The sequence below is a fragment of the Accipiter gentilis genome, chromosome 1, assembly GCF_929443795.1.
Source record: "Accipiter gentilis chromosome 1, bAccGen1.1, whole genome shotgun sequence".
Classification (NCBI taxonomy): domain Eukaryota; kingdom Metazoa; phylum Chordata; class Aves; order Accipitriformes; family Accipitridae; genus Astur; species Astur gentilis.
In genome coordinates, this window is record NC_064880.1 from 5,405,854 (window position 1) to 5,422,021 (window position 16,168).

The 16,168-nt window shown below is 39.8% G+C and overlaps 1 protein-coding gene across 10 annotated transcripts; it reads right to left on the minus strand.

The window, feature by feature from the left end:
* Positions 1-919: 919 nt before the first annotated feature.
* On the minus strand, positions 920-16,158 carry LZIC (leucine zipper and CTNNBIP1 domain containing). Of its 10 annotated transcripts, none has more exons than XM_049799188.1 (8): positions 15,573-15,694; positions 15,054-15,157; positions 13,795-13,930; positions 11,464-11,562; positions 10,693-10,788; positions 8,784-8,865; positions 7,339-7,401; positions 920-1,019 (listed from the first exon to the last, which is right to left on the minus strand). In XM_049799188.1, the coding sequence occupies exons 1-7, from the start codon at positions 15,627-15,629 to the stop codon at positions 7,343-7,345; spliced, it is 633 nt and encodes a 210-aa protein (XP_049655145.1). In that variant the 5' UTR covers positions 15,630-15,694; the 3' UTR covers positions 920-1,019; positions 7,339-7,342. The 10 variants fall into 10 exon arrangements, with proteins under 10 accessions (XP_049655145.1, XP_049655195.1, XP_049655175.1 ...); XM_049799238.1 differs by lacking the exons at positions 920-1,019; positions 15,573-15,694 and adding exons at positions 15,709-15,815; positions 16,086-16,158 and having other exon boundaries at positions 2,329-7,401; positions 15,054-15,197; XM_049799218.1 differs by lacking the exons at positions 920-1,019; positions 15,573-15,694 and adding exons at positions 15,701-15,815; positions 16,086-16,158 and having other exon boundaries at positions 2,329-7,401; positions 15,054-15,197.
* Between the last annotated feature and the right edge of the window lie 10 nt (positions 16,159-16,168).

Genomic DNA, 16,168 nt, shown 5'->3' on the forward strand with positions numbered 1-16,168 from the left:
CATTCTGGTTTCCCACTAGGCTTAACAGTGATGCTGCTTACCCATAATACGCATTGGTGGGGTCAGCAAGGTAAGTATAAAATTCCCGAAGATGAAAATGCTTTGTGTACTAAGTGTTATCTAACAAAATGCATCTGTTTTACACTTGGTATTTAACTTAATTGCATAAAAACAGTCACAGTAATGAAATAGGTGGCACTTCCTTTAACAGCTTGCCACTTAACGACATCAAAGCCTGATGCCACTGAAATCCATACCCCACTGCCAGTTAATGAAGGTCTTAACATGAAAGCCTATGCAAAGAGCAAAACCAAGCTGCTGACAGGAACAGGAATGGTGCAAATATGCTGGGATCCGAGATCACTAGCACATACCCACAGCACAGCAGGCAGTAATGATTATTAATTATTTAAGACAAGAACATAAGAGCTCCAGCATAAGCTGAAAAAAATATGCAGAAGCATTGCTCTGGGATCCTCCAGTTGGATTACTGTTAATTAGCACAGTACATGAGTCTGAGGGAAAGATCTAAAAGCATCTTATGCTAGTAGGAGCGTATAATTAAGCCATCATTTGCATCTTTGCAATAGTATGAATTTTCTTACTGATAACATCATGGGCAAAACACCATTTTATGACTAAGTATTGTCTAGCTCTTCTAATTTAGCTGGCTGACTGTACAACAGCATAATGCAATCTTACATAGTATCAATGTAACATCCTGCATTTATTTAGAAAGCGTTTTAGCAGAGAGAGATACTATAAGGCTTCCTCTACCTTTGGAGAATTTTAAGATTTATTTTCTTAAAACACTGAGTCTGAATCAGCTTCTGCCCCATCTTAGTTTGTTACCATCAAGCTTACTGAGATGTTTAGCTATCAAGCAAGGTGACATCTTAGCATTATAGTAGTCACTTGTATCATCGTAAGACGTGATGGATGCTCAAGGGACCTCTTAACTCCTAGTTCCGCAACAGATTTAGCAGAACATTGTCCATGTCTCATGGGAATGCACAGACCTTCACAAAGTAAACAGAAGATACCAGTGCACTGCACTTGATCAAATCTATTATCCTACCAATCATCACGCTACTTGCCCCAACCACAAAATGGGAAGAATACAGCTTATCATCAGCAGGGGAACATTAGGATGTTGAATTATCTGAAGGTTAAGTCTTTCTAACATTTTTTACAAGTACTGTGTAAAGATTAGATTTTTGTAAAATAATATCCAACAGATTAAATGGATTTTTCTTTTCAATAGCTTCTAATCTCTTTTGTTTAATGAGGCTGCTGTTTGTTCTAGTTTGCCAAAACTTCATGAAACCTCCTCTGAATCCCTGCTTGACTCACAAAAATTCTCTCAATTCACTCTGTCCTTCTCTGATCTCCAATTCTTTCCTAATCAGCTCTGAAATTCATTTAGGATTCCTTCACAGTACAGCTGTTTCCACCCTCCAAGTCCTTCTGTATTTGTTGGCATCTCCCTCTCATTAAGAGCTTCCAGCAGCATCTGTACACACAAGCCCTGCTTTCATTATCCATCTGATTTAACCACATGCAACAATAATGAGAACTGTTTCTCTCGAAGATGTGTATGGTACCCAATGAGGGAATTGTTTTAGTCTGGAATCTTTTTTCTTTTGGTAATCTTTTATATACATCAAAATCATGCTCTGATGCAGAAACAGCACAGTGTTTCCTGAAAATTAAATGCAGTTCAACCAGTCAACTCTTTGCATATCTGGGACATTATAATAAATGATGTAGGGTCACAACAGTCAGTTGAAAATTCCATGACTAGTGGCAAGCACAACAGGCATAGATTAGAGAGAGTATACTAGAAAATTAAAGAAATAGTTCAGCTGCCTTAGTTACAATATTTAATGTTTCTACAGACTGTGCAGTGAGGAGGTATGCAGAGGTATTTTAGAGGGATGGACAAAAAAGGCCTTTAGTGTAAAAAAGGCTATGACAATCTTTTGGTTTTTTTAATCCAGACGTTGTTTGTATGGTAAGAAACCTTCTCAGCTGCGTATTTTATTCAAACCCAGAAGCGTTCCCAGATGAAATTTGGTATTTACAAAGTTGCAAAGCACACTCTTTTACGACATTACAGAACTTAATTTCAACCTTCCCCTTACAAAGATATTAACTGAACAATCAAAAGAAGAACTATTTACCCAGACATTAACACTTCTGTCCACAGGATTTGCAGGTGGTTCTGCCTGATGGTTTTCAGTACATCTGCGATTATTACCAAACCATTTTTGGAGGCATGTCGAAAACATGATCCTAAATATTATCAAGCACCAAACTATTATGATAGCAAGATCAAAAGAGATGTCCATGATTAGAGCTTGTTTTAAAAAGAAATCTGCTATTAAATATATCATGAACACATTACTGAGTTAAATTACAGTAGATATTTCAGTGCATGATACAGCAACGCCTTACATGCAGTTATATCCACTAACCTTATGTCTGCATTTCCTCTTTTAAGACCTTATTTTAGAGACTACTTATTCGGAAATATTTTTATTTATCCTGTCAGATAGTGTCAGATACTTTAGGCCATCTTTTCAGATGCTCTGAACATCAGCAGCTCCTGCTTGACTGAGGTGGGAAGCTTGGATATTTAAAAGTTATGGGAGAGAAACCTTGGGCAACATAAACTCCAGTAATTCTCCCCTCTCTGTCACAGGTGTAAAACCCTATTAAAGTTAAAAAACCCCTACAACCTCATAGCGAGACAAAGTGCCACATTTTCCATGACTTCTAAAGAAAAACTCCAGTATGAGCATTCCTATTCCTCTCTTGGGTAGCTAAGCAGACAGAACTGAAATAAGTTTACTTCCCTAATAGAAAAGACTTCCCCAGAACTCTGTGAGGATAATTTAGAAATGATGGAAGGGGGAAAAGCGGACAATGCCTGCAGGCTGACTTTTATTTCTTGACAATGTAAAAGTTGCATTTGTCCTTATATAGGAAGGGAATGGCCATACTGGAAACAAAACCAAATGGTTATTTTTAATTTGCCTACCATTTCAGCCACTAATGATACAGCCTTAAATGCCTGGTCAGTAGAGTATCATTAATACAGAAATCTCTATCAAAATTAATTCAATTTTAACAGGCAAGGTTACATGATGAACTAAGGGATTTCTTAAGATATCTTGTATTTTTCCTTTAAGACAAAGGTAATTTGCTACTTTTCCATTTGAGATCAAAGAAGGGAAATAATATAAGGAGACAAAAGACAGAAGCGAGACAGAGCATTTGAAGCTTCAATTTTCTAACACTTTTTGGTTTAGATCAGTACAATCACTAGATTCACCTTCTATAGAAAGATTTTAAAAGGGAAGTTATATATGGCCAAGAAGAACTCTGGGCAACTTTGCTGATGTGTTTAAAGCTACTGTACTTTATAATTCTTATTTCAGAAGTAAAATGATAAACAAAAAACAAAGCACATTTAAACTTCAAAGCAATGTATGATCAATAACAACTTCATAGCACTCGATATTCAGGTATCCTAATCTGTATTTTACTCCAGGAGAGAAAGATGTATAGAGAATAAGTGATCTGCTTGGGTCTAATGCTGAAGCAGGGATGGAACTCAAACATCACAAGCTTGTACATTAAACAACAAAACCATGCTTTCATTTAGGAGTTGTTCTTTTGTTACCAGTTTTTATTTGAGCAAATGATTATTATGATAAATAGATTATGGACTTTTTTCTAGCCCCTGCAGAAACATTTGAGGTACTAGTGGAGGTACATCCCAGGATTATTTGGAAAAATATTTAGCACAGCACACCAATTAACTTACTATGCCTCTGAAATTAATCTAACCACTTCAAGTAGCTTACTTCAGAACTATTTGCTAGGGTCAACATACGAATAGCTTCATACTGGCAACAGCTTCCTTGTTAAATTACATTTCTAGTCAGAGCATTCTGCAGGACATATCCAGCCTCTGGGTAACAGCTCTGCTTTCTGACCCTTCACAACTTTTGAGAAGACAAGCCTGGCATACTGAATCTTGCAATAATATTGGTCACTGATCTCAGCCTCAACTTTGTCCATCTAAATCATGAGAGATCTTTTCAAGAGCAAAAGGATAAAAAAGGTTAAAAAAGATAGTCAGTCAAGGATAAATTTAATAGGAATTTTACAACTGCCTGCAGTACAGAAACTTTGAAAAAATCTTGAAATATTTGCAAATCCATTAAAAAAAGTTTCTCCTGGAAACATACACCTCTCAAACTACAAGGAAAAAGATTTCCCTATCGTACTGTAAACTTACTGTGATCTGTGGGGGTGCTGAGAGATTTAATTTACATACTAATGCTGCAAGCAGGTTGGGGGATGTGGAGGGAGAAGAGTTACTTAGCACCAGTAATGAGCAGAAAGGAAAAGGCGGCAGCTACAGTCCCCATGGACTGTTTTGTTTTCAATAATTTTAGACTGTCTAATAACGCCTTTTAATAAGCTGCTCCCAGCTATAAAGCTGCAATCAGCCTTTGTCAGAGAACATAATACTGCCCCAGACAGGAAAATAGCTCTCATATAATGGACAAAAGACCCCATCTAAATAAAAGCTTCTTAAAAAAAAAAGGAGAAAAAAGTTCCACCAGTGAAAGACATAAATTATGCTGTCTATACTGTGTTTCCTTTCATTTCTAAAATAGTAGATTTCAAAAGGATATCTATTAAAGTAAAATACATTGTAAAAAACACATTTTCTGGTTTACTCTACTCCAGTCCTAGTTTACAATTAGACAAACTTGCTTATTTATAGGATACTTATGCCCTGTAAGTGCAATCTAAATTATGACCGATCATGTTAATTTTCTGATTACTGTCTACACTACACACTTAGTCTCTAAGTGACTACTATGTGACACTGAGATTAACATTGCAATAGGCTATCCAAATTTAAGACTATTTCCACTCCACTCACTCAATTCAATGGCAGTTCTTACTGAAGCTCAAGTCTAGCTATAAAAGCCTACAATATATATCTGATAGGTAAAACACAGATGTTCAACTCTGTTAAACATAGGATTCCTCAAAACAGCTGGTCACCTTCGCTGCTGACAAACGCAAGTTCAACTCTACTGTTCCCAAAAACAGCTGTGCCACCGTAAACTGGAACTGAATCTACCCAACATTTGGGTTTAAAACTTGGTTTATAAACCATCACTAAGTCTAAAAGAATTCAATATCATCCTTTTAGTACATGTATTTCTTAATTTTTATAATTCAAAGCACTAAAAAGATGGAAACAAGACCACTTTTTTCCTAGGAATTCTTCTGAGATGGCAGTTACCATGTTTTACAGGTCAGTTCAGAAACATGCCTAAAACTTAAATAAGACATGTAGCCAAAGAAAAAAAAAATCGCAACCACTAAAACCAACGCAAAATCTGTTTGTCCTGAAAATACACCTATCACGTTAGCAATATAGGTAGACATCTCCATTTAACCTCTTTTTAATGTCATTTGCTGGAGAGCTAGCATAAACCACTATGGCATTTGGTTATTGTACTTTGCTCTCATTTAAGGAAAAATAAATTTGTCACTTAGAAAAAATAGAAAATTTGTGGAGTTTAAGCAGCAAAATGGTAGCTTTCTTCTCTTGATACACTTCTGCCCCACCTTACAGGAAGGAGAACTGACTGTATCTATGACTGGCAAGTCACACTTTCTCTGAGGGGTGCCAGATAATAATAGCATGTCAACACACTCACAGCCAAATTCTCCTTTTGCCAATGAGATTTTGTAACGCTTCCTCCACTTCTGAAGGTCTCCAAAGAAAGGAAGTGCTAACTCCCTGTAAAACATATAGTCCAAAGGATCCAAAACTGTCTAATGTTTGAACTCTTTTTGCACAGAAATAGAGGGTAAATTACTTTTTTTTGCATGAAGTCACTTTTTTTGCATGGTGGTTTTTTGGGTTTTTTTTTCATTTTTTGTTACAGCTAGAAGCTGTATACTTTAGCTAGTGGTAAAAGAAGAAAGGAAACAAGTATGAAATTCAATTAAGAAATGCCTTTTTTTATGGTTGCCAATATCATTAGATCAGTGCCTGAATATATAACCAGGGTAGGGCAGACCTGAAATGCACATTTCTCAAGCTGAAAAAAATCTCAGTGAAATACAGGCTTCCAATCAGCTCAGACAAAATGCTAACAAGTACTGAATTAAAGTGTGAAGCAGCTAGTACTTCAAGAACAAGATCCCTAATATTGATTTTACAAAAAAATAGCTTATCAGGAAATTAAGCACACATCTAGAGTCCCAAGTAGTTTCTCCACATTCAGAGCTAGAAATTCAACAATAGGAGATTTTAAATCCTCCTACACTCGGAAATTATTGAGGATTCTAACTCCTCTGCAGAGGCATAGACCCTTCTCTCTCCACAGCACCACCATCTGATAAATAGACTGAGCAACACTTGCACTGATCACATAATGAGAGCTTTCCCCCCCTTTCTAAACTTGTTTCTACTTGCAAACTATTTCACACTATCTCAGAAATACTGGGAAATAACGGAAGCATGTAGTTCTACACCCACAGCTAAAGGACAAGGTCACAGAAAAGGCTTCTCATTGCCATTTCCTAGCAATTCCAGGTCTTTCAACACACAAGGTTAAACTACTCCAGAAGCCTCCCTACAGGGCTTCCATTGTTTGTCAGTCAAGGCTAGGACACAATGGTGCTCATTCATGTATACAGCAAACAAGCAGCTAAGGGCCAATGATCACTATACAGTCTCATTTTGGTTCTTCTGCAAACAGTTTGTAGAAAGATGGCATTTCAAATAAACTACGTCAATTTTTCAAAGCTTCAGTGCATTCCTCGTACAAGCCCCTTAGTAGGGAGTCCAGACAAAAATTAAGACAACTTGAGAGCAACGTGAAGAATCACCCAAAACCCCACTCTCTCATTAGGACTGCTCCTGAATAAGATCTGCTTGCTACAACCACATGCAAAAAGATTACATTTTAATAGTTAGAGAAAGACACATTCAGAGAAGTTCAGAATAGCTGATTCTTTCCAAAGACAGTCATACCATGCTTTTGTTTTTAGAGTACCACTTAGTTTTCAGCCTCAGAGCTTATGTTACTAAGGGGTACAGACACCAAGGTTCCGAAGTGCACTTAAGGCTGTTTACTTCGTATCTTCTGGTTAAGAACCCAAGAGGTTTAGAGTTTGGGTTTTTTGTTTTGCTTCTCTTTTTTTTTCAATGTGTTAAAAATAGAAAAAACAAATGCAATGTGACAGAAGTCCAATGCTGCTGATAACTGGAGAGACACAAGCCTCATGCACCTCTTCATTGTTTTGCCTTTGCTACTTCAAAACTTGCTAGAGCAAAAACTTTGTCTCCTGATCCTACGAGAGGAAAAAACATTTTCAGTATTAGTAGAAATTGTGAATTTCCTTATATACAATTTAAATCAAGCAAAACATTTGAGATCAAAAGAAATCAAACCTACATTTTGAAAACTAGAACACTTGAGCTAATTTAAAAATAAATAAAATAAGGAAAAAAAAAAAAAGAGACTTACTGGCTTGACAGGTCTGAAACCAGCCATGTTGTTTTGGGTCTGGCTGGGATGGAGTTACCTTTCCCCACAGCAGGTCTCGCAGTGCTGTGCTTTGTATCTGTAGCTAGCATGGTGTTGGTAACACACCGATGTTATGGCTAATGCTGAGCAAAAAGATTGGGATGGGACATAGCCAGGACAGCTGACCCAAACTACCCAGATGGAGTCCGTGCCATGTGACACCATGCTCGGCAATAAAAGGTAGGAGAAAGGAGGCGGTGGGGTATTAAGGCATTTATCTTCTGAAAGAACTGCTACACATACTGTGGCCCTGCTTCCCAGAAAGTGGCTGGACATTGCCTGCTGATGGGAAGTAGAGGGTAAATCTTTTTGTTTTCATTTGCTTCTGTGCATAGCCTTTGCTTTTCTTTATTAAACTGCCTTTATCTCAACCCATGAGTTTTTAATTTTATTTTCTCCTCCTGTCCTGCTGAGGAGGGGGAATGAGAAAGCGGCTTGGTGGGCAGCTGGTGGCCAGCCAAGGTCAAGCCACCACAAGCACAGATTGCTTCTAACAAAGTACCCTTTTGAACAAAAGGGTTCTCACCTTGCTTACACTCTCAGGAAGAGGAGTACTGAAAGGTAGTTCACAGAGACAGTTTATTTGTACCCTGACCTCGTCTGCACGTTCCTGCCATTCACAGTTCTTTCATCACAATTCTAACTGTAATGCTAGAATGAACTGTTGTGCTTATTTAATGAATATTATAACTGAACTTTTGGTCTTGTCAATATGATTTGTTATGACAATCATGGCAAGAAGAGTTCTTTAAAGCTGTATTTTGACAATGTGCCAAAAATGGCCAAATTCTCTGCATCAAGTAGAAGAAAAAGCTCTCCTGAAGAGAGTCATTAATGCAAGAAAGATCTGTATTTAACTGTATGGGTGGTATCTCTGCTGGAGACAGACCATTCAAGCCTTCAGCATTACAGTCAACACTTGGCATTTTATGGACATTTGGCACTGGATTTATTTGCTGCGTTACTTTTTCCTCATGGATAGCTTATCAGAGTTTCATTGTTAATAAAACAGAAAAATGTACATCAAAACGCAAAGGCATGAATCTTTTGTTTGTATTTTCTCTTTCATAGGGGAATCACAGGCGTTTCTATTAATCTGTGTTCAATGAGGCAAAGAAATTGGAAGTCATGAGAACGAAAACTTACCAAGGTCAGTGGAGACTCTCTCAAACTGGCTCAGGGCTGCACCAGCATTTGCCAACAAGAATATCTCATCATCTGGAGTGAGCTAAATTCAAAAAGGCCACAGCTGTGAATTTGGTAGCTTAACTGTGCATATTCCCACCATTGTAATTCCCACCATCTACATGGGCACATACATGAACTATGACAGGTTACAGCAATTGTCAGTTTGCGGTTTTTAAGTGGCAGTGTTATCTAACATATTACAAGCCAAAGTAAAAATGCAAGCTACTCCCTTTACCACTGAATTATTTCCTCAGTGGCACCTGTCAGCTCATGAAGGACAGCATATGGAACACCATACATGCTGCTGCATGCACCACTAAGCTTCAAGCTGTCCTCCAGGGGTAATTTTTCATGAAAACGTCACCCTGTACCTCTGTACCAAAACTATGCAAAGGATGTCAATTATGTTTTTGTTATGTGGTCAACAGAGTAATGAGCCGAGATCTAAGCTCGCTTCATATCATCTACTGAGAAAACTGAGAATATGAAGTCACTACCAGCTTTGACCATGTTAAGAGTCAATGACCTAGAAATGGTTCTCTTCCTTTCAAGTGACATTTGCACATGTATATTTTGCTTTTATGTATGTGCTCTGATGCCTAGTGACAGATGCCCATAAAATATTTACAATAATGAAGTAGTAACCTACATTTGGAAGGTTCAGATATTCTAAGTTAAAACTCACTCATTTAAGTAGCCGCAGATATATACCCTTACTAAAACAAAGCGTAAGTGTGTCAAACTGTCCACAGTGTTTGCATCAGTTTGTTTATTAAAAATATAAAAATCAGGTACAGGCATTCAGAATGACGTTGGAATGCAGGAAAAAGTATGTTATGTGCTTTTGCAGCGCTTTGTGAGCAAGCATCTAACTACTTAGCATTTTGCAGTATTGTGCAGACAAAGATGTAATATTTACCATCATTTTTCACATTCAGAACAGATGTGAAACTACTAGCCTAGCAAGTCCTCTGTGAAGCAGGTTACTGATCATTTTAAAAGATAAAGAGGTTATGTCAAAGTGTGGTGAAGTGGCTTGTCTGAAGTGATCCAAGGAACTCATGCCGGGAGGATTAAATATCTTCACGCATTCAGTTCACAATCTTAACTAGCCTTTTAACCTATTTCTAAAACATTTTCTTCTCTGACAGTCAAGCAATAAAACTATTCTGAGGGAAAGCATTTGCTACTATCATCTACTTGGAATGCAGCTCCTTTAAGTACTGCACTTGATGTTTTCTATTATATTCCCTCATTTCTTAAGAAAGTTTAGGTACAGAGATACACAGCAACCCATTTTCTTCATGTACCATCAACAAAAAGTAACAACTTCTCCTTCTCCCTCTAGTGGTTAAACCCAGGGATTGTTCTGCTACTGATGGGCTCATTGGGCAAACAATCAGTTTCCCACTCATCTCTCCAATTTATTTATCTTACACCAAGAGGTAGGTATTATCACCAATACAAAAGTAAGTGAAGCTCAATGTATGTCAAAAGTCTTGGATAGTTCCTGCCAGGTGGATAGGTGGTAGTTAGCCAGTAAAAGACTTGTTTTGTAGCTTTTATAAATATCATCAACTTGTACCAGCTTATATGCAATTCATTCAAATGACCCACCAAAGAAAACATTTTAAAGTAGAAACAGCCTTATATAAATTTACAATACTACTCGATATATGTTCAGTAGTGAGTGCTTCAGAAAGCTTAGCATTAACATGGAAGGACACTTACATACTACAAAAGCAAGCTGCATTTTATCATTTGCTCATGAACAAAAGCTGTAATTTCTTATTTTAATGATTTCAAATTCCTCTTCAATATACAGATAGAAATCTCTATTCACCTAACTATCATACCAACACCTTACCTTCTCACCAAGCTTTCTGAGGGCAGTCAGGATTTCCACTTTCTGCTGTGTGTATAGGTCTCGTCCCAACTTCCCAACCATTAAGTCTCGGTCCATCTGTATGCCAGGGGGGAAAAGAAGTCAAAACATATAAGCTTCCCATTAGTTTCACTCAACACAACAGAATGAGAAATGCAACAGCCTAAAAATATCATCAGAAAGCATGCTACCCACAGAAGTAAGGGACAGAGGTATCCATTATTTAAAAGATGGCTGTGAAATTTTTCTGAACATTCTGCAAATACTCTTTGCGCCTAACCTTAGCATTCTTGATGTCTCCAAACTTGAATATCTTTTAATGAGACTGCTATTCATTTGAAATTATGGATTCCTATACCACTGATACACACAGGAATCACATTTAATTTCACTTTATCTGGATCTCAACTTCAGTCCAGATCTCTGAAACATCTAGTGCACTCTCCAGCCCCTCAGTACAATTACAGATTCATACTCTTCAGATTTTCTATTTGCAGTTATACTCAGTTCATATTTGTTAATCACATTTTTGTCTTGAAGAGCAAGATAGAAGATAATTCAAGAAATACACATTATTCCCGCTACCTCAATAAATACTTAAATCTGAACACATTCTAAGAGAGAACTTCTCTATCTCTTTATGATGCTGCCACCAAGTTTTCTAACACACTTGGTCCTCCCCTTGCAATCATTACATATTTAAATCAGTCTAGCACAAATAAACAGTTTTTACAGTAAAACAGAAACCTTCACCTCTGCCAACCTTGTCCTCAATTGCCGTGGTTGTTTCTTCGCAAACATTCTAATTACTTCCGGAGTTTTAAAAGCTTGGCTGATGGCTGCTTGTATTGCCTACAAGGAAAGAGCAAGAATGACCAGAACTAATAGCAGTCACAAGCTATAGCTGTATGACAAGATTAATGAAGGCTGGAAAGCATCATTAGTATCCTCTGCATCATCTGATACAGAGAGCTTTTCTTTTTTTTTTTGCCTAACCATGGAATTGAGATGAAAAAAATATATGACCTTTATGCAGGGCTTGAAAAATCCACTCCTTAGTGCAACTTGTGATGGGTTGACCCTGGCTGAACACCAGGTGCCCACCAAAGCCGTTCTATCACTCCCCCATCCTCAGCTGGATAGGGGAGAGAAAATATAACAAAAGGCTCGCGGGTCGAGATAAGGACAGGAGAGATCATTCACTATTACCGTCACGGGCAAAACAGACTCAATTTGCAAAATTAACTCAATTTATTACAAATCAACCAGAGCAAGGTCATGAGAAGTAAAATGAAATCTCAGAACACCTTCCCACCACCCCTCCGTTCTTCCCGGGCACAACTACCCTCCCGGATTTCACCACCAAGCCCCTCCAGCGGCACAGGGGGACAGGGATGGGGTTTATGGTCATCACACGTTATTTTCTGCCGCTTCACCTCCTCAGGACGAGGGCTGATCACACTCTTCCCCTGCTCCAGCGTGGGGTCCCACCCACGGGAGACAGTCCTCCACGAACTCCTCCAACGTGGGCCATTCCCACGGGCTGCAGTTCTTCACGAACTGCTCCAGCATGGGTCCATTCCACGGTGTGCAGTCCTTCAGGAGCACACTGCTCCAGCGCGGGTCCCCCACGGGGTCACAAGTCCTGCCAGAAAACCTGCTCCGTGGGCTCCTCTCTCCACAGATCCGCAGGTCCTGCCAGGAGCCTGCTCCAGCGCGGGGTTCCCACGGGGTCACAGCCTCCTTCGGGAACCCACCTGCTCCGGCGTGGGGTCCTCCACGGGCTACAGGTGGAGATCTGCTCCACCGTGGACCTCCCTGGACTGCAGGGGGACAGCCTGCCTCACCAGGGTCTTCACCACGGGCTGCAGGGGAATCTTCGCTCCGGCGCCTGGAGCATCTCCTCCCCCTCCTTCTTCACTGACCTTGGTGTCCGCAGGCTTGTTTCTCTTACATGTTCTCACTCCTCACTCCGGCGGCAGTTTCTCTCCGTCCCAACTTTTTTTCCTTCTTAAAAATGTTATCACAGAGGCATTACCACTATCACTGATTGGCTCAGCCTTGGCCGGCGGCGGGTCCGTCTCAGAGCCGGCTAATATGGGCTCGCTCTCTCTCGAACACAGGGGAAGCTTCCAGCAGTTTCTTACAGAAGCCACCCCTGTAACCCCCCCCCCCGCTACCAAAACCTTGCCAAACAAAACCAATACACAACTACACTGAGAAAGAGCTCTGAAACTTTTCATTACAGTCCAGCTCTTCATTTCTAATAATTTCCAACATCTTCCTAATATTAGCACGTCACCAGTGCATATGCTATGCTACCTTTATCAGTTTTAATGCCCACACTGATGATAACAGCTCTTCTAAGGGTAAGAATGTAAACGACGAGGTGAATCTCCTACTGTTATTCAAAATCCTCTACGGAGTATCAAAACTATTGTAGTTAAATGTCACCACAGTTATGTTTGGACAAATCATGATCTCTCTGGAAACAAAACCCTAAACCATATGGCTCAGAAGGAACAAATCATGCTCTAAATAAACATTTCAAAAGAGAGAAAATAGATCAGAAGTTTGGAAGTCAGCATAAAATAAGATTCATTCACTAAAAGAACTTAAAAGTTACACAGTTACTCCTACAGCCTTTTCATTTGGACAGGTCTGAATTCGAAACAGCAATAAGAGCACAAGAAATGCTATCTTTATGCTTTCTAACAAACAGGCATGAACTTCATTTCTCTCAATATTTATTGTCCTGGATTGCCTCTTTAATATTAATTTGTATTATTTTATGTTATTTTCTAATATTAAGGATCTGATATATTTAGTCCCTGCAGTTTCCCACAGTTTTTTTCCTATAGTGTTATGGTTGTAATTCTTCAACATTTTTTTTTCCTTTTAAAATGAAGAGACCTAACCAAGGTTTTATATGTACACATGTATTAAATAATAAAAACATTAGATACCTAGATCTAGCTTTCACATATGCCTGTCTGAAAATTATAATGAACCACTTGTATCTATTTTCTGTTTCACTGAGTCCAGGCAGAACGTTAACTATTTTTAGTAACACGTCATCCTTACCAGTTGCATCCCACTGAGCTCGTCCACCAGAGTCATATCTCCAGACATAATCTTCTTGAGGGAGTCATTGATCTCACTCAGCTGTTCTAGAGTTTCTTTTTTGGTCTCTTCATACTCATCTGCGTCCAGCTCCTCTCTAAAGAAGATCCAACAAGACACATCATTAATTCATAGGATTAAACCTGAGATGTAACATGGAAAAAAGGACATCAGGGAATACCATGAAATACGCTTCCTCAGATAGCAATGAAAACATTCACATCACTTCAGATTATTCTGCTCTAGCCCTCTTCGCTGTTATTTAGTTAATACATATGTAGTCATCCTGGTTTTGCACCACCTCCTAGCCACCTAAGCAGTTATGATGTTTGTGCGAAGTTACTCGTATTAAAAAGGACCTGACAACTACAAGATACTCAGCACTTGGTGCACTATTTAAAAGTGTATTTTGGATCTCAACAAAAACATGCAGTGAGATTGTCTTGCTCAAAGCTATAGTGAATGAAATGATCTGAGAAGCCTATCTCCTCACCCCAAACCAAACAAGTCATTCAGGAATAACTGATCCTGCTGTCTAAACCTCGTCTAGTTCAAAGAACGGCACTACCAACCCCCAGCAGTTACAAATGTTCTTGAAAAAAATATGTACTGCTTGGACAAGTTAGAATTATAGTCAGAGAAACCATCTAAAACCACACAGCACGTTTAAGTGCAAGCAGTGACACAGAAAAAAACCCAAACCTTCTCCTTGGTAATTCAATCTATCTCAAATTTTATTAGCCCTCAAAAAAACCTAACACAAAATCACATAAAACAGATCACATGAAAATGTTAGACGAACTAAAAAAAACCCCAAAACAACAAACCAAACCCCAACATCCGCAATTACAAGACAAAACAGACAAAAAAAGCTATTTGCTAACTGCCATTAAAAAAGCCCATATGAAAACTGTGAATTCTGTGAACAGCTATTAGAAGTTAAAAAGTCACACTGAAATACAAAATTTCAAAGAAAACAGTAATGAGTATTTTTGCCCGCATTTTCCTCAAGAAATAGAACGATGTTAATAAAGTTGTTTTTTTAAAATAAGTTTTACTACCTAACACACCCATCCTACTTAATTTAAAGAATATAAAGCCACAGCAAAACACAAAATAAAACAAAACAACCCACAAGGTTTTTGAAAGGTACCAATTTCTTCTGCCAACCACTTCAGAAAAATATTACCATATAAGAGGAAAGGATCTATTTTTACTACCTGCATTCCTCCAGATCTTGAAGCTGCTGCATTAATCTATCCAACTGCTCTTCCAAGTTTTGTTTCAGTTTACCGGTCTCTGTTGTTCCTCTTGAAGCCATTTTCTGTTTTCACATGAAAATTTTAAGCTGTTACATGACACTGCTAGGAGAAAGAACATTTTATTTTTGTGTATCAACAAATTAAAGCTTATTTGAGAATGCTCCAAGTATCAAGAAAATCATGCAGTATCTTGAGCAAGCGTCTAATCAAAACACTTAGGAGATGCTTGCAGTGGAAATACAGAAGTGTTAGGCTGGGTCTACGGGATTGTTCTCTTTGTAAGCAAAAGGCAGCTCACCAAAGTAATAACTCAAACAGCCACGGCACAGAAAAAGAAACACGTTTCAAACCAAGGAGCAATTACTGAAATACTGAGGCCCCGCTAGCTGTAACAACAGACTCTACCCTTCAACGGCCCCTTGGGAAACTATTTAAGAGACAACAACCCGGATGCAGGTGTCTGAAGCACGCAAACACCTTAGGTAGGATCGTTCGCTGCGGAAAACTAGTGGACTCTAGAGGAAACCCGTGCATCTTCGGGCATCGACCAGGAGCAGACAGGTAGCTGACGGCAGCGGTCAGTGGGATCTCCCCGGGTGACGCACCGGCTCACCAGCCAAGTTCGCGGGTCTGCAGTAACGCCGAGGGCTCCGGCAGCCAGGCAAACAAACGCGATCCTCCCCGCCGGAAAGGTGCGAGAGAGGGCAGCGAACAGGAGGCCTGGGGGGAAGGAGAACCGAGAAGGCGGCACTTAGGCGCCATCCGAGTCCTGCCTGCCCGCCTGTCCCCGAGGCCAGGCTGCAGCCCGGCTCTTCCCCCTTCGCGCCCGCGGTTCGCGGAGGCGACCCCGCGCCAGGCCCGCTCCTGCAAGGCAGAGCCGCTCGCAGGGCGAGGGGGCCGCGACCGCCCTCCCCGCCCACCTCGGCCCCGCACGCCGCCCCTAACCGCCACCCGGGCCCGTCACCACCGCCACCACCGCCGCCATCTCACCTGAAGCAGGCCGCGGCGGGCGCCACGCCAACGGACGAAGGAGCGGGCCGCCTCCCACCGGCGCCGCTTCCGGCGCGTCCGGG

What these genes read in the sequence shown, in the direction of transcription:
- LZIC (XM_049799188.1), bottom strand. Translation starts at nt 15,629, where the DNA reads ATGCACGGGTTTCCTCTAGAGTCCACTAGTTTTCCGCAGCGAACGATC. An exon ending in TGAGGACAAGGTTGGCAGAG is followed by an intron (nt 10,789 to 11,463) that starts GTGAAGGTTTCT and finishes CCTGGCATACAG; the next exon opens with ATGGACCGAGACTTAATGGT. An exon ending in TCAGAAAGCTTGGTGAGAAG is followed by an intron (nt 8,866 to 10,692) that starts GTAAGGTGTTGG and finishes TTTTGAATTTAG; the next exon opens with CTCACTCCAGATGATGAGAT.